The following is a 19096-nucleotide window of genomic DNA, read 5'->3' as shown; positions in this document are numbered from 1 at the left end:
GTTGTAGGCCAAATGAAATTGTGTGTTAATTGTTACCATTTATTCGACAAAATAAAGCCCTGTATAAAGCAGGATGAAGGAACTTGTTTATTTTTGCGCGCAACTTGCAAATCGTATTTAATAATTTGTTCTTATTTTAATGAAGATGGAGTGGACCGTAGATCACGATATTCATGATCAGCTTGCTAAAGAAGTTCTTGGAAGTGAGCCCTACCGCTTCAAGCCCTGAGCTGTTTAGGCTCGATTACCAGCCGTAAGAACTGTGGAGCGTGCGAAGATTTGGCAATACGTGATCGCAAATGGGTTCAATGGAGCGACGAACATTCACTTTCGAGCAAAAGAGGGCTCAACTAGATTTCGTCGTACAAGGGAACGAATTTCTCAACTGATATGCACCATCAAAATTATAAAAGTACACCAAAAGCTCTCGGATCTCTTTCAGGGAACTCATTCTCAAACATTCAATAAAGTTAAGAAACGTCGTCGACCGTCACCTCTACTGAAACTTAAAGCTTGATTCACTCGCTAAGTCGACGTCGTCCCTCCCCAAGCTGTCGCGGCCAAAGTCACCGTCCTCTATGGCGCCGTCCACCTAAACTTAAGGTCGGTATTGTCTCGCCTTGACCGAGGCAGGCGGGCTAAAATGTTATATAGAGAAAAGTTGACCCGGCTAGACGGGTTACCTTCTAGCCGAGCCAACATCCTGTTTCTCATGTAAATGTTTTGCCAAGTTTTGTAAAGAAATGTAGGAAAAGTTGGCTCGCCCAGGATAGCTCGGATAGGCGAAAGTGACCCTTTACTCGGGACACGTTTTCTCCGTATAAATGCGGCCTATGATTTGCCATTAGTCGCTTCTCCAGGCCTGTTTTGAGGAGGATTGGTAGAACGCTGATCTTATTCATATCATTCTCAGCTGAATCAAATGTTCGGTAAGTTGCTATTGGTAGCTTGCAAATTGTTTCCATTGTTTGCCCTATCAATATCCTCCGGTTCGCTATCTCGTTCGGGGAGTTCCGGATGCGATAACGAGAAATGCTCCGAACGTCTTGCGAACCTCCGATTCTGGTCTGGCTCGTGATTGGTGAGTGGTTCATTTTCCTCGCCAGGACATTTCTTGTTACAATTTATTATATTCATTTCAATTCCTGTTGAAACGAGCGACGAATAACGGCTTCGGCCATTGACGCCGTCGGGCGAAGCAACACCAACGCTTGTTTGTGGTGCAAACAGGGCGTTGTGCACCATGTTTTTCTGTCCTCGTGAAGGCAGCTTAAGCTTAACCTTTGCGTGTGAATTATAGAATGTAAAGTTACTTGCCACAACAGATACTGGCAATGCTATCATAAGAACACCACTTATAGCGCAAACGCATCCCACCAACTTGCCTGGAAGTGTTGTCGGAAACATATCGCCATATCCCACAGTTGTTATGATGGCCAGTGCCCACCAGAACGAGATTGGAATGTCTGTGAATTTAGTCTCGGGCACGTTTCTTTCCGAGTAGTAAGCGAGACTGCCGTACACTAGTACCTCTAAACCCAAAATAAAGATGAGAAAGTACAACTCGCGTGAACTTGCTCGAAGTGTCTGAGTGAATACTTGAATAACGTAGGAGGATTTTAACGGACGAAAAGTGCCGATCATGCGAAGGACGTATAAGATGCTGAAATTTCTGATGACTTCGTCGTAGGGTGTCAGAATAACCAAGTAGAAGGGTATTATAGCAACAAAGTCAGCCCAGTTTTGAAGAGTTTTCAGGAAGCAGACTCGATCTGGGCAGCAAAGAAAGCGTATTGCAATATCCAACGTGAACCAGGATACCGCAATGCATTCAATAATAAACAGGACTTGGTACTGTGTGGACAATTTATCGCTGAAGTAATCTAGCGTCAGAAGACAAAACTGTGTCACAGCCGCCACGTTAAAAATAAGAGTGATGAAGCCAAAAACCTAAAGAATAACAAAGAAAAATACGGTCATAAAGTAAATTTTACGGGGCTATACAAAAACAGACTTATGGGAAGTGTTCAGAATGGGTTCCTGCTAATGGTAACTACTCCAGAAATTTGACGAAATACCTCAGCAACGAATACATCTAGCCTATAAAGAGTCGAACCATTTAAGGGGAATCCAAAACAGTCTTGAATTCCGGATTCCACGGCGTGTATTCCGGATTCCAGGTAGTGGATTCAGAACTTAGATTCTGAATTCCATTGGTCTGTGGGATTCCAGGTTCCTTGAGCTGTATTCCAAATTCTTAAGCCCAGGATTCTGGATTCCACTAGCAAAATTTTCCCGGAATCCGAATTTCCTCAGTACATGGGGCTGATAGAGGGTCTTTATGGTGTTTAATGTTACGATGGAGTTACAACATAAAATAAAATAATGCGCACTGCTATACAGATATCCTGTTAAGTGTTACAAGAGGAATGGAGTTCTAAGAGGTATGTGTCAAAGTTTTGAAGTTTTTAAATTATGGGATTTGTCGAGAGCAAGACGAGAAATGTTTCCTTGCCGAGAGTCAGCATGTTAAGAGAATTACCTCTGAGATACTATGCTCTGGTTACTCCATTCAAATCCTTCTAAATTTGACCTTGGTCATAAGTTTGACCCAACTAGAGACAGCCACAATGGATAGAACGTCGTGCAAAATCCGTTTGAAAAACTAGACCATGAGCTGTTAGAAATTTGTCAGTTTTAGAGCAAACAAAGTGATGCTTCTACTCGGTTGAGCTCTTCTCGCTGCAGCTCTTACGGGTAACAAGAAACGATTGCGGGTAACTTAAGGAACATGTGGGGGTAACATTAGGAACAATTACGGGTAAGATAAGGAACAATTGTGCGTGACATTAAGAACAATTGTGGGTAACATCAGGAACAATTGCTGGTAACAAAACAAACAATTGCGGGTAACATTAAAAACAACTGCAGGTAACATTAGGAACAATTGCGGGTAACATAAGGAACAATTGCGGGCAACATTAGGAACAATTGTGGGTATAAGGAACGATTGTGAGTAACAGGAACAATTGCGGGTAACATAGGGAACAATTTCGGGTAACATAAGGAACAACTGTGGGTAACTTTAGGAACAATTGCGGATAACATAAGGAACAATTGCGGGTAACATTAGGAACAATTGCGGGTATAAGGAACGATTGTGAGTAACAGGAACAATTGCGGGTAACATAGGGAACAACTGTGGGTAACATTAGGAACAATTTCGGGTAACATAAGGAACAACTGTGGGTAACTTTAGGAACAATTGCGGATAACATAAGGAACAATTGCGGGTAACATTAGGAACAATTGCGGGTATAAGGAACGATTGTGAGTAACAGGAACAATTGCGGGTAACATAGGGAACAACTGTGGGTAACATTAGGAACAATTGCGGATAACATAAGGAACAATTGCGGGTAACATTAGGAACAATTTCGGGTAACATAAGGAACAACTGTGGGTAACTTTAGGAACAATTGCGGATAACATAAGGAACAATTGCGGGTAACATTAGGAACAATTGCGGGTAACATAAGGAACAACTGTGGGTAGCATCAGGAACAATTGCGGGTAACATTAGGAACAACTAAGGGTAACATTAGGAACAATTGCCGGTAACATAAGGAACAACTGTGGGTAACATTAGGAACAATTGCGGATAAAATAAGGAACAATTGCGGGTAACATAAGGAACAACTGTGGGTAACATTAGGAACAATTGCGGGTAACATAAGGAACGATTGCGGGTAACATAAGGAACAATCGCGAGTAACATAAGAAACAATTGCGGGTAACATTAGGAACAACTGCGGGTAACATAAAGAACAGCTGTGAGTAACATTAGGAACAATTGCGAATAACATAACGAACAATTGCGGGTAACATTAGGAACAATTCGGGTATCATAAGGAACGATCGTGAGTAACATTAGGAACAATTGCGGGTAAAATTAGGAACAATTGCGAATAACACAAAAAACAATTGCGGGTAACATAAGGAACAACTGTGGGTAACATTAGGAACAATTGCGGGTAACATAAGGAACAACTGTGGGTAGCATCAGGAACAATTGCGGGTAACATTAGGAACAACTAAGGGTAACATTAGGAACAATTGCCGGTAACATAAGGAACAACTGTGGGTAACATTAGGAACAATTGCGGATAAAATAAGGAACAATTGCGGGTAACATAAGGAACAACTGTGGGTAACATTAGGAACAATTGCGGGTAACATAAGGAACGATTGCGGGTAACATAAGGAACAATCGCGAGTAACATAAGAAACAATTGCGGGTAACATTAGGAACAACTGCGGGTAACATAAAGAACAGCTGTGAGTAACATTAGGAACAATTGCGAATAACATAACGAACAATTGCGGGTAACATTAGGAACAATTCGGGTATCATAAGGAACGATCGTGAGTAACATTAGGAACAATTGCGGGTAAAATTAGGAACAATTGCGAATAACACAAAAAACAATTGCGGGTAACATAAGGAACAATTGCGGGTAACAAGAAACAATTGCGGGTAACATTAGGAACAACTGCAGGTAACATAAGGAACAACTGTGGGTAACATTAGGAACAATTGCGGGTAACATAAGGAACAGTTGCTGGTAACAAGAAACAATTGCGGGTAACATTAGGAACAATTGCGGGTAACATAAGGAACAATTGCGGGTAACAAGAAACAATTGCGGGTAACATTAGGAACAATTGCCGGTAACATAAGGAACAACTGTGGGTAACATTAGGAACAATTGCGGATAAAATAAGGAACAATTGCGGGTAACATAAGGAACAACTGTGGGTAACATTAGGAACAATTGCGGGTAACATAAGGAACGATTGCGGGTAACATAAGGAACAATCGCGAGTAACATAAGAAACAATTGCGGGTAACATTAGGAACAACTGCGGGTAACATAAAGAACAGCTGTGAGTAACATTAGGAACAATTGCGAATAACATAACGAACAATTGCGGGTAACATTAGGAACAATTCGGGTATCATAAGGAACGATCGTGAGTAACATTAGGAACAATTGCGGGTAAAATTAGGAACAATTGCGAATAACACAAAAAACAATTGCGGGTAACATAAGGAACAACTGTGGGTAACATTAGGAACAATTGCGGGTAACATAAGGAACAACTGTGGGTAGCATCAGGAACAATTGCGGGTAACATTAGGAACAACTAAGGGTAACATTAGGAACAATTGCCGGTAACATAAGGAACAACTGTGGGTAACATTAGGAACAATTGCGGATAAAATAAGGAACAATTGCGGGTAACATAAGGAACAACTGTGGGTAACATTAGGAACAATTGCGGGTAACATAAGGAACGATTGCGGGTAACATAAGGAACAATCGCGAGTAACATAAGAAACAATTGCGGGTAACATTAGGAACAACTGCGGGTAACATAAAGAACAGCTGTGAGTAACATTAGGAACAATTGCGAATAACATAACGAACAATTGCGGGTAACATTAGGAACAATTCGGGTATCATAAGGAACGATCGTGAGTAACATTAGGAACAATTGCGGGTAAAATTAGGAACAATTGCGAATAACACAAAAAACAATTGCGGGTAACATAAGGAACAATTGCGGGTAACAAGAAACAATTGCGGGTAACATTAGGAACAACTGCAGGTAACATAAGGAACAACTGTGGGTAACATTAGGAACAATTGCGGGTAACATAAGGAACAGTTGCTGGTAACAAGAAACAATTGCGGGTAACATTAGGAACAACTGCGGGTAACATAAGGAACAACTGTGGGTAACATTAGGAACAATTGCGGATAACATAAGGAACAATTGCGGGTAAGATAAGGAACAATTGCGGGTAACATAAGGAACAACTGTGGGTAACATAAGGAACAACTGTGGGTAACATAAGGAACAACTGTGGGTAACATTAGGAACAAGAAACAATTGCGGGTAACATAAGGAACAATCGCGAATAGCATAAGGAACCATTGCGGGTAACAAGAAACAATTGCGGGTAACATTAGGAACAACTGCGGGTAACATAAAGAACAACTGTGGGTAGCATTAGGAACAACTGTGGGTAACATTAGGAACAATTGCGGATAACATAAGGAACAATTGCGGATAACATAAGGAACAATTGAGGGTAACATTACGAACAATTCGGGTATCATAAGGAACGATCGTAAGTAACATTAGGAACAATTGCTGATAGTATTAGGAACAATTACAGGTAAGGGGGTGTTTAGATGACACTGAGGCGACTTTCGCTCTGTAGTAAGTTTACTTCGGTTCCCCCCTAGTTATTCATTTTAATTTCAAAGGCGTCAAAAGATTTCTTCCAAAAGATTTCTTCAAATTATGGGGGTTTGTCAAACACGACCATGAGGGGTACTATGATGCTGGTTTGTGAAAGATTAATCCTCAATACATTATAAAGGGTGATTATGTGTTATTTACTGTCAACCTTACCCTGGCCAACTTTGACGAGTAAGGGTCGTCAAATGTTTTCCAGATTTTCTTTTTGATCGTTTGCCAAAAAAGTCTTGTGCAATGGACCCCAAGTCGGCGGGATTCGCTGCATATTTCACTTCCGCTGCTTGGTATTTCAATATCACCAGAGCCACTGTCGATATCTTCAAATTCGGAATCTTGATCTTCTTCTCGGGAAAATCCTTTAAACTTTTCTTCGGCATCTCGATGTTCTTCGTAATTGGCCCAGCAGCAAGTCTCCATCTGTTTTTCATCCAACCCCCAAAAGATAAGCTCTTCTTCAAAGAGCGGCCCGCAGACATCTCTTGGACAATGAAGCTTGCCTGTGCGGTAGAAATTCAGAATATGAGTAAAGACAGCGGGATTCCGATCGAAGAAAAACTCGCGCTTTTGCCCAAGCGGTCTTGGATCCTCCATAGCACTTTCAGCTATCCATGCAAGACGTGTGTCCGGAATGCTGGCCAATGTACTGACAAATGTTTCGTGTTTTTGCCCGCCAACGTTTAAATAAAGTCTTGTTTCGCCAGGGTTGTCTGAATCAAAGAGTCGAGATGGAGATCGTGACATGTTAGGCGACTGAGAAGCCTGTTCGGTGCAGTTAGAGTTGTCAAGAAAAACGCGATGAGTTACTGGACTGCTTCGTGGCTCGGGCTCAGTTGACTCTTGGATCCTAATATACGAATATATCTAAAAATTAAGTTTCTTTTAAAATGTGTAACATTAAGTTATTTTTCACCACCCAGCTGATGCCTGTTGGAAAGCGTTTCACGTTTGACAAGCGATGCATATAGCATGGCAATAGCAAACTGTCAAACGAGTAGACACGCGTTTAGCCTGTTGCCCTGGGGCTAGAAGGCATCTCGCTCTCAACTGACACTAAATCAGTTCGCAAATACACGAGTAAACACATAAATCGTTTTCTTGCAAACAAACACCCCTCGAGCGATGATCTTTTGAAGAGCGCTCTTTTGACTATGGCGTTCATTACTGCTCAAAACACTTTGAGCACATTTTTGACTTTCTGACACCTTTTTCACGTCCAGGTGGTCAACTTCCCCAGTCAGGTATCACGTCGTAAAATTTACGACGTAAACCTTGTACTCGCATCGTTACGTCGTAAAATATAATAACGTCTATTTTACGGCGTGAAATCTATTATCCTTCACTGTACTTTGAAGGTCATCCCGTCCCGTCCTTATTAAAAGTCTTCAAATATATCACGACGTGATTACATTTAGCATGACACGTTAGGTCGCAATCATAACTCTACTTGAAATTACGACGTAAACGAGGAGGTTCGCGTTACGACGTAAAATAAATTTTAGCTACACGTTACGTCGTGGATATTTACGGCGTAAAAGCAAGGTACGTTGTAATTAATCCATTTGTCAAGTTGTCAATCAAATAGGTTTTACAACGTAAAGTTAGTATAGTTAACTTGTCAATCAAAAAAGGTTCGCAATGTTTAATAAGTTAACTTCAAAGTCTTAATAGATTACCATTTACAAAAGTTAACTTCAGAGTCTTAATAGATTACTATTTACAATGTTTAATAAGTTAACTTCAAAGTGTTAATAGATTACCATTTACAATGTTTAATAAGTTAACTTCAAAGTGTTAATAGATTACCATTTACAATGTTTAATAAGTTAACTTCAAAGTCTTAATAGATTAACATTTATAATGTTTAATAAGTTAACTTCAAAGTCTTAATAGATTAACGTTTACAATGTTTAATATATAGATTTAGCCAGGGAGGGTTGTCCAATACTCACAAATAGACTCTAAGTCATAACCAACAGCATGATATCAGCATCCTTTTCGGAAACTCCTCATTGAAAACTTGTTTTGGTTTAAACACTTCCATGTAGATAATGACATTGCGCTAAGTAATTTCAGAAGTTAATTTCACAGTGAATTGAGTACATGCAGTTGTTAAAACCTGTTGCCTCAATACCACTTTGCTAGTTTCGTGCCTTTCCGCGTTGTTTCGGGTTCTTTTAAACAAGTAAGAATTACCAAGAAATAGTGCTTGTGTACAGGAAAGAAGACATTCATATGTCATGTTGTTGCTTGCTCGTGAATCACAATAAACAGAACGAACACGAGAGTGACGCGTTACCTTTCAATTTTATAATGTTCGTACGATGTTTGTTATACTCGCAGCACCTTGAGATATTATTAGCGCTAGATATATACGTCGCCCTCGCTTTGTAACTATTAGCGCGTTTCCACTTTGCGTGAAAGCGAACTTGTTTTGCGTCGTTAGCCTATAGAACGAGGAATATTCATAATAATTATTAGCGCGTCTTTTCTTGGTGTAAAAGGCAACTTGTTTTGCGTGGTAATTGGCTTATAGAACGAGGAATATTCATAATAATTATTAACGCGTTTTTACTTGGTGTAAAAGACAACTTGTTTAGCGCTAGATATATACGTCGCCCTCGCTTTGTAACTATCAGCGCGTTTCCACTTTGCGTGAAAGCGAACTTGTTTTGCGTCGTTAGCCTATAGAACGAGGAATATTTATAATAATTATTAGCGCGTCTTTTCTTGGTGTAAAAGGCAACTTGTTTTGCGTGGTAATTGGCTTATAGAACGAGGAATATTCATAATAATTATTAGCGCGTTTCTACTTAGTGTAAAAGGCAACTTGTTTTGCGTGGTTGGCTTATAAAACGAGGAATATTCATAATAATTATTAGCGCGTTTTTTCTTGGTGTAGAAGGTAACTTGTTTTGCGTGGTTGGCTTATAGAACGAGGAATATTCATAATAATTATTAGCGCGTTTTTTCTTGGTGTAAAAGGCAACTTGTTTTGCCTGGTTGGCTTGTAGACAAAAGGCGAGGAATATTCATAATAATTATTAGCGCGTTTCTACTTAGTGTAAAAGGCAACTTTTTTTGAGTGGTTGGCTTATAGAACGAGGAATTTTCATAATAATTATTAACGCGTTTTTACTTGGTGTAAAAGACAACTTGTTTTGCGTGGTTGGCTTATAGAACGAGGAATATTCATAATAATTATTAGCGCGTTTCTACTTGGTGTAAAAGGCAACTTGTTTTGCGTGGTTGGCTTATAGAACGAGGAATATTCATAATAATTATAGTGCGCTTTTACTTGGTGTAAAAGCGAACTTGTCATTGCGTGGTTGGCTTATAGAACGAGGAATATTCATAATAATTATTAGCGCGTTTCTACTTGGTGTAAAAGCGAACTTGTTTTGCACCAATAGAACCATTGGAATGGCATCATTTTCCATTGGTACAAATCGTATTATTGGTACCAATGGACCATTGGAATTGCCCTGTACCCAGCCAGGTCACATGGGAAAATAAGTCCCCTTAATGAGATGCATATTCACCAACAGAACCATTGGAATGACACCCTTTTCTATTGGTACCATTGGTACCAATGGACCATCAGTTTGACGAATCGTATCCGTTTGTGTATATTGGACATGTGTGTAGCCAGGGCTAAAAGCGAGGCTCCCATTATATATTTATAATTTTAAATCAAACAATAAACTTGTATTCCACAATTCAGTTAACTTTAGAGCAAATAGCACATTCATGTGACTTTTGAGGGAAAGGCTACGTGTTTTTAGAGAAAAATAATTTGCAAACAGCCCAAGAGTGAACAAAATCTTACATCGAGTTGATAACCTCATATGTACACCCAAAAATAGCAATCATGTTCGATCACATTTAAGAGCCATAATGGCTCTTGATCAGGGGTTTTTGTTTGCAAGCAAACGTTGTCAATTTTTATCAAAAGGCTAGAAAAACAAACCGTGCACTGCAGCTTTATGCAAATTATATGGTATTCGACAATAACACGTGTAAACAGGAACCTACCTTTGCTAATGTACACTGTTTGGCAGATCTTTCCAGCGTAAGATATAAAACTAGTACATGAAATGAATATAAAGAGCTCATCAAGTCAAATCACCTGATCGTACCGTCATTACTGAATAATAAGTCCGAAAAATATGACACGGAATGATCGGTGGGAGACGAAGCTATTTTTAGGAGGATAAGGAACTGCACGCTGGAACGGAACTGAAGCAATTCTCTATTTGCCTCATTTTGCTTGTAAGATTATAACTTTGTGTAATTACGTTAATCATTTCAGTTTGAGTTTTTTTCTGGATTTTTCCCATAGACGCCCACCTCCCGTAAGCGACCACTTTGTCGAGCACCAAGGGTGGTCGCTTACGAGAGAGTTGACTGTATTATAAAAGTCAGTTATACAATGCTTTTGTTATTTCTGATGTTTGTAACCGCAGTTTGTGTGTTATTTTTTTTTACATTTCTTCATATTTGATCAAATTATTTTGATGATCTAACAGGGAGCTCACTTGTGAACACAACATCTGGGGGAAAATATGACATTTGAAGCCCATTTAATGGCCTTCCTTGATTTCAATGTTCTTGAAACTTGGAGGCAATATAAACTGATATCTAATCTCGGGATTTTTAATTATTTCAATTATTTTTTGGTTTTGTTTTTTTTTTAATATCAAGTGGTTCTTAAATTATTGTGAAATTTGTAGGCGTGGACCAAATTACATACAAGAATGGTAAATAAAAGCAGCTGAATCAGCCAATCAAATTTCTCTTTCTCGCAATCAGCCGAAGCAAATTAATCCTCCTCTTTTTTCGTACACTGTTTCAAATGAAATCAAACCACTATGAGATGAAACTGCATTTCCAGATCTCATCATTGTTTCCTTTACATATTAGCCAATGAAGTCGATAGCATGTTTATCCACCGTTTTTATGACCCTTAAAACTTCGTTCAAAATGTTTCCAAAATGCTCTCATAGCATTTGTTCAAACTTTGCCATAATCGAGGCAACTAAGGGAGGTACTTGACAACTCCCATGTCAATGAAACAAAGATCACAACAAATTTTCACCTTTTTATAGTAGGGCTGTGGTAACTGGTCAGTTCTGATATCTTTGTTATTGCCGACGTGGTAAATATCCAGTCTAGCCAACTTAAAGCAATAAAGCATGTGGATTCCCGCGGGAGAATCTGTCCTCTTTGATGAATAGGATCAAACATGTTCTAAGCATAGAAAAGTATCACTGAAAGGAAGCTGTTAAACAAACTATTGGGTGTTTGAGCCTTTCTGAAATGGTGGTACCTAAACTGAAAAATCGAAAACTGAATTACATTATTTTCCTCGTTGACTTCCTCAGTGACTTATTGTAAACCTCTCCGTTCACCACAAAGCACCGCTTTTCTTATAAATAAAACGCGTTAAAATAAGGCTTCTACATACCTCACCAGTCCGTTTATGTGACAGATTGGCCGGCTTGTGCCTTTCTTTTACTCGCGGTCACTGTTTAAATCTTGCAGGGAAACCCAGTTGGACCACCCGAACAGCCTCTGGGACTTTAAATACAGATGCAGTGACACAAAATTTGGCTTAGTGTAAGAAAAGTAAGTCTATCTTTTGAAATAAACGTGACTAATCCCATAAATATATGTTGATAAAAAAATTATATTGTATTTTAGCACGTAAATGTCATTTTTATTATTTAACTCTAAGCAACGGTTTTAAACCAAATTTTTTTCTCTCTCTTGTCAGTTCCAGGTAACGTCATGTTCATGACATTTCAGTTTTGTTTATTGAAAGAACAGGGAGGTTTATGATTATAGACAAAGAACATTTTAAAGAAGGTGGCAGGTTGATTGCGAGGCAAGGAGCAATGAAGAGCGGTTGTATTCGCAGGCTTAGTGTGCAATGGTCTCTTTAAAGACGGATAGTATTAAGCGGTTTTCTTTAACAGTGTTTAAATCTTGAGAAATGCAGTTGGACGAGGAAAATAGTTTAGGACTTTAAATACAAAAACAGAAAGTTTAAGTTTTGAAACGTCACTTATCGCATGGATATAATGTTAATGAAAAACAACGTTTCGTGTATTTCAGCATTTAAACGTCATTTTCTCATGTAACTCGCAGTTAAAAATAGTGATCTTCAGACATTTATACACGATTTCTTAATTGAGCAATTACCATGCAACTCTCTTTGTAGTCGACTTATACCAAAGTATAAAAGTCATCATATTTGTTAGACCCCTTCCCCCTTTGTCAGTGTCAGGAGCCGATTACTGTTTTTTTTTCTTTTTTTATTGTATCGCTTGCTCCGGTACTTATGAGCCTTATGAGTGACAGGGTGAAGCGAATCCTGCGGGCTACGTACCGATTGGCTACCCAACTTTAACCTGAGATCAGGCTCAATTTTCGTTTCGTTTTGTAATAACATTCCGGCAGGCAAGACGAAACGGGTAGCCGTCAGAGAAGAATGTATGAGAACCGCTCAAATTGGGCCTGATCTCAGGTTAACCCAACTTAATTAGGCAAGGCAGGCCTATCAAGCCCGCTGAGGATCAACTGCTTTGCCCTTTGTATAGTAGATCAAGCCAGTTCGGTCAAGATCGCTGAATATTAGCCTTACTCCTTTACAGCGTTAAAAGAAGAACACGCCCAATAACCAGAGTGATATTGCTCCATCGCTTAGTCAAGAGCGCATAAATAACTGGCAACACTCAGTAAGGGAATATACAACAGTTATTAGGCAATTTTCCAGCGGAGATATCAAACAAAAGATATGTCTTTCTTAAATGACAAGAATAATATGCATATTATAAACGCAAACATTTTGTAAAATACTCCAGATATAACTTAAACTCTTTCAAGCTGTGAAAATTGTCAAAATACCTCATAGATTAATCTGGTTTAACACTGATTTACATGTGGAAGCGTCAATGTTTTTAAAAATTCAATTTTCTTCACAACCTAGAAAATGTATTCAGTTTTAGATGAAAAAGGTGGCCCACTCTGTGAAAAAAAAAAGAGCTCTCCATTTAGTTGGTTGATTATTATAGATTATAACAGTTTCTTTTGACTTAGCCCGTCTATAGTCGGAGAACCGTGGGCGTCTGTGATTCACCGGGTTGCTAATCGCGTATGATGGAAGGGAGCTGCTGTTCTAACAACTGGCTAGTTTTTACTTGAATTGTGAACATTCAGATGGAACTTTAAACTAAATAGAATTGATAATTTTGCACTAACTATACTAAAACTAAGATCGAGGCTTTGTTTTTCGTTTTTTTTAATTGATACAGCTGTAGTTTTGGTTTAACTTTGGAGTCCGTGATAGAATCCTAAAGTGTGATTATCAAAACCTTTTCCAGTGGTCAAAACTGTCAAATATCTGTAAAGCAATATTATTTATTTATTTATTTATTTATTTATTTTGGTGGAAGTGTCACTTTGATTTATTCTTTCAGTATATCCTTTAGAAGTTTAAACATTTTTGTGGATGAACAAAGTGGCCGACTCAGTGAAAAAAAAAATGATACTTTCCTGTAGAACAAATTATATTACGAAAAAGTAGTGGTGTAACAGTACTGGTGTAGCAGTAAGAGGTGGTTTTAACAGTGGAGGCAGCGTGGCAGAGCAATTAGGAGCGCCCGCGGCCTTGTAGTCACGAGGTCCCCCCCCCCCCCCCCCCCTTCCGGCCAGCTGGACTTGTTCTCGTCCCGAGTTCAAATCCTCGGTCACGCTTGTGAAAAGCCAGAACAAAACAGCTTAGAATCGTAGGAGGTTGTTTTAACTTTAGATGTTATCCTCTGTTAATCGTGATCATTGAAATGAACGTTTGAACTTACAGGTGGTGCTATGATACTAAAACCATTCCCTCCTGTTGTGATATTCAATAATTTTGCTCTTTTTGGATTCTAAAGAATGATTATCAAAACCCCGGATCAAAACACAAAAAAGCAAAGAAAGAACTTGGCAAATCCCCACTGCCAAGCCATCATGAGCTTACGCTTGGTCAATAACGTATACAATTAGGCTGAAAACTAAGCAATACTGTCAGGCCGCTTTCCATGGAGATAAAAAAAATGACAAAAAGAATTGCCAAGAAGTATATACATATTAATGAAAAAAGGCGCCCTTGTTTCAGGCAATACTTTGGCCCCGTTCACATGAATCCGTTGTTATTTAAGAACGAAGATTTTTTGTTGTTGTTTGATTTGGTATGTTTTGTTTTGTTTTCTCCGGTTTGGCCTATCGATGACAACAGTATCCGGTGACAACAGTTACCGAGAATGCATCTTATCAACATGCTTTCCAAAGTGGAGACTTTTGAATACGTTTGCTTCTTGTTTACGTGTAGACGGACGAAAACGGGAGGTTTTCGAATACCATGATGTCATAAATCATATGCCACGAGTTGCTATCGTTTTTCCATCGTTTTTGAATTGTGAGGATGGGCGTAAACCCGGTGGTGTGCGCACTACGATTGCGATGCATTGTGGATTCCAAATTTTCAAGATGGCGGCGAAGGTCGAGAAATTTCGCAGGTTATATGCTTTATTTTTCAATAGATACAGTTCTTTCCTTAGATCGTTTTTCTCGATTTCATAAGCTAATATTTGTTTAGATTTTTCCTGTGAAGAAAAACAAATCAATATTCTTCATTTCAATCTAAAACGAGGAGCCCGAATATTCCTCCTGTAAGAGCATGAAATTTGAACCCGGTTTTTAAGAAGCTATAATTTTCATTATATTACCCGTCGAAAGTAGAAGATAGTTTTAAGTGTTTCTACAAACCTTGTTCTACGCTAATTTTTTATCGCTCCCCAACGCGCCCCACGTTTTGTGATACTTTTTCCGAATCACAACCGGCATGTTTTCATGGGAAAATGTAGCCTCGCGAAGACCAATGTGACATGTCACTGGAAGTGTTACTGTTGTAATCACAAGCTGATCACAAAATAGCGGGGCAGCGGCGGCTGGTTCCTCCAAACAATAGCATTAGGTGAGCATGAAATGTTCGAAATTGGTATATAAATAGGCTGATGTAGGAATACATCATGAATACATCATGATGTAGGTACTCTGATGTAGGAATGTCTGTTTTTGTAATAGGACTAAAAAAAGCATAATAAAATTGCAGTCATACATGTGATTCCCTGCAGACTGCAGAATGCAGACTTGGTGCTAACAGAGAAACAAGTCCTTGAAAAGATAACCCCTTCAACTTCGATTCTCTTATTACAGCTAGCAAGTGAACATCTTGCAATGCTGAATGACAAAACAAAATAAGCTCACTGTGTTTAAATACCGTGGCCGGGTATTCTGAAGAAGCTCCTAGTATTATGATTATGTCACAGCTATGCATATCAGTACCTCTTAGCACTAGTTGCACTGATTTCACGGCGAATTCAAAATTTTCGGCGAACCGCGGGTCCTACCTCCAGTGCTTTTCATGATTGAAGCATTGAACAAAGCGTAAATGTGCCGACTTTTCTCGGTCAGTAAACAGCAGCAAACAGGATGCAAGTGATTACGAACAAAATACACCAGAATACACTTATCAACGGAATGAGACTGTTTTTTCCCACAGAATTGGACTGACTTTCTTTTTCAAGAGCTTCCGGAAGAGATTCAAAGCAAAATGGTATATATCTACAGCGTAATTAACGAATATTCACTCCGCAGTCGAGATGTTCACCCCACGCCACCTTGACACAAATGATCAGATTTTGAATACCGCCCATGATGCTTGGCGATCGTAGTTCGCACACCACCTGGGCGTAAACTTTGAAAACGGCTACGTGCGGAAGCGTATTTTTCAGAGAGCGGAGATAAAGTTTCCGTTTCCAAAAATACCCGGAAACGTGTGGACGAGCTTCTGTTTATAATTTACCAAAATGCCTTTATAATTTATTAAAACTGGCTATTTTTTATTTTTTATTTTCTGCCAATCATACCAATTCACGAAGTAGTCAAACTTCTAAAAAATTTAAATAAATAAACAAGGTTAGGCAAATTTTCTTGTCCTATGATAGTCACAGGTTATTATTTTTATTATTATTTTTTACCTTTTTACTTTTGATTTTTGGTTTAACATGGAAGAGCAAATTGATAGCAAATTACATTTTCAACAAGCGCATTGGTAGCTTGATCGCCAGGCAAGAAGCAATGAGGAGCGGATGTATTCGTAGGTTAATGCAATGATAAAGACGGGCAGCTTTAAAGTGGTCTTTTTTAGTCGAGATACGTCAGCATCCGATATCAGTTTCTTTCGCTTGAGAGCTGCGAATTGTCTGCAATCTAAACTAGCGGATACAATTAAAAATAAAATCCGATTTCAGCAATGACAGGGATCAAAAATGTCTAAACATAGAAAACTATCCCTGAAAGGAAACTGTTGAATAAACTATTGGGTCTTTGAGCCTTTCTGAAGGTGTGATCTCGGGATTATTAATTTTTTTTAATATTGAGTGGTTCTATAAACATACTATCGTGAAATTTGTAGGCATGGACCAAATTACATACAAAAATGGTAAAAAGGCAGCCAAACGCAAGCTAACCAAATTCTTCTTCCGCCCAATCGACCAAAGCAATCCTCCTCGTTTTTCATACACTGTTTCAAATGGAATCAAACCACTGTCAGATGAAACTGCATTTTTCCAGACCTCATCATTTTCCCTTTACTTATTATAGCCAATGATGGCGATAGCATGTTTATCCACTGTTTTTATGATCCTTAAAATTTTGTTTTGAAATATTTCCAAAATGCTCCCATAGAATTTGTTCAAACTTTATCATAATCGAGGCAACTAAGGGAGATACATGACAACTCCCATGTCATTGAAACATGGATCACATCAAATTTTCATCTCAAATACTCAAACTTGTAAAGAGGTACTCCAGTGTAGCTAACTTAAAGCGATAAAGCATATACATGGATTAACGAGCGAGAATCTGTGTTCTTTGATGAAAAATGGCATCAAACATGTTCTAAGCATAGAAAACCATCCCTGAAAGGCAACTGTTAAATAAAGTATTGAGTCTTTGAGCCTTTCTGAGATAGTGGGACCTAAAACTGAAAAGATCGAAAAAAGAACCGTATTTTCCTCGTTGTCTTCCTCAGGGACTTAAACTTCTCCGTTCACCACGTACAAAACACCGCTTTGTTATAAACAAAACACGTGAAAATAAAGTATCTCACACATACCTCACCAGTCAGTTAATGTTATAGTTTGGTGCTTATGCCCTTCTTTTCCTCTCCACTCGGTTTAAATATTGGGAAACGCAGCTGGACCACTCGAATGGTTTTTTGTCTTCAAATACAAATGTGAGACGGCTTACTGTAAGAACAGGAAGTCTAGGTTTTAAAATAAACGTGCCGTGTGCCGTCATCCACACATGTCCAATATACACAAACGGATACGATTCGTCAAACTGATGGTCCATTGGTACCAATGGTACCAATAGAAAAGGGTGTCATTCCAATGGTTCTGTTGGTGAATATGCATCTCATTAAGGGGACTTTGATTATTTTCCCATGTGACCTGGCTGGGTACAGGGCAATTCCAGTGGTCCATTGGTACCAATGGTACGATTTGTACCAATGGAAAATGATGCCATTCCAATGGTTCTATTGGTGCAAAACAAGTTCGCTTTTACACCAAGTAGAAACGCGCTAATAATTATTATGAATATTCCTCGTTCTATAAGCCAACCACGCAATGACAAGTTCGCTTTTACACCAAGTAAAAGCGCACTATAATTATTATGAATATTCCTCGTTCTATAAGCCAACCACGCAAAACAAGTTGCCTTTTACACCAAGTAGAAACGCGCTAATAATTATTATGAATATTCCTCGTTTTATAAGCCAACCACGCAAAACAAGTTGCCTTTTACACTAAGTAGAAACGCGCTAATAATTATTATGAATATTCCTCGTTCTATAAGCCAATTACCACGCAAAACAAGTTGCCTTTTACACCAAGAAAAGACGCGCTAATAATTATTATGAATATTCCTCGTTCTATAGGCTAACGACGCAAAACAAGTTCGCTTTCACGCAAAGTGGAAACGTGCTAATAGTTACAAAGCGAGGGCGACGTATATAACTAGCGCTAAACAAGTTGTCTTTTACACCAAGTAAAAACGCGTTAATAATTATTATGAATATTCCTCGTTCTATAAGCCAATTACCACGCAAAACAAGTTGCCTTTTACACCAAGAAAAGACGCGCTAATAATTATTATGAATATTCCTCGTTCTATAGGCTAACGACGCAAAACAAGTTCGCTTTCACGCAAAGTGGAAACGCGCTAATAGTTACAAAGCGAGGGCGACGTATATATCTAGCGCTAATAATATCTCAAGGTGCTGCGAGTATAACAAACATCGTACGAACATTATAAAATTGAAAGGTAACGCGTCACTCTCGTGTTCGTTCTGTTTATTGTGATTCACGAGCAAACAACAACATGACATATGAATGTCTTCTTTCCTGTACACAAGCACTATTTCTTGGTAATTCTTACTTGTTTAAAAGAACCCGAAACAACGCGGAAAGGCACGAAACTAGCAAAGTGGTATTGAGGCAACAGGTTTTAACAACTGCATGTACTCAATTCACTGTGAAATTAACTTCTGAAATTACTTAGCGCAATGTCATTATCTACATGGAAGTGTTTAAACCAAAACAAGTTTTCAATGAGGAGTTTCCGAAAAGGATGGTTATATCATGCTGTTGGTTAT

General features: G+C 38.7%; 1 protein-coding gene across 1 annotated transcript; it reads right to left on the bottom strand.

Annotated features, from left to right (window-relative positions):
• Positions 1 to 918: 918 nt before the first annotated feature.
• On the bottom strand, positions 919 to 17644 carry LOC140944475 (voltage-gated potassium channel KCNC1-like). Its single transcript, XM_073393614.1, has 4 exons — positions 17555 to 17644; positions 11798 to 11910; positions 6487 to 7177; positions 919 to 1950 (listed from the first exon to the last, which is right to left on the bottom strand). Exons 3-4 carry the CDS (start codon positions 7072 to 7074, stop codon positions 919 to 921), a joined length of 1620 nt encoding a protein of 539 aa, XP_073249715.1. The 5' UTR covers positions 7075 to 7177; positions 11798 to 11910; positions 17555 to 17644.
• Between the last annotated feature and the right edge of the window lie 1452 nt (positions 17645 to 19096).

The sequence above is a fragment of the Porites lutea genome, chromosome 7, assembly GCF_958299795.1.
Source record: "Porites lutea chromosome 7, jaPorLute2.1, whole genome shotgun sequence".
NCBI classification, from domain to species: Eukaryota; Metazoa; Cnidaria; class Anthozoa; order Scleractinia; family Poritidae; genus Porites; species Porites lutea.
The sequence above is the reverse complement of the archived record's forward strand: the minus strand, read 5'-3'. Positions and strand labels throughout refer to the sequence as shown.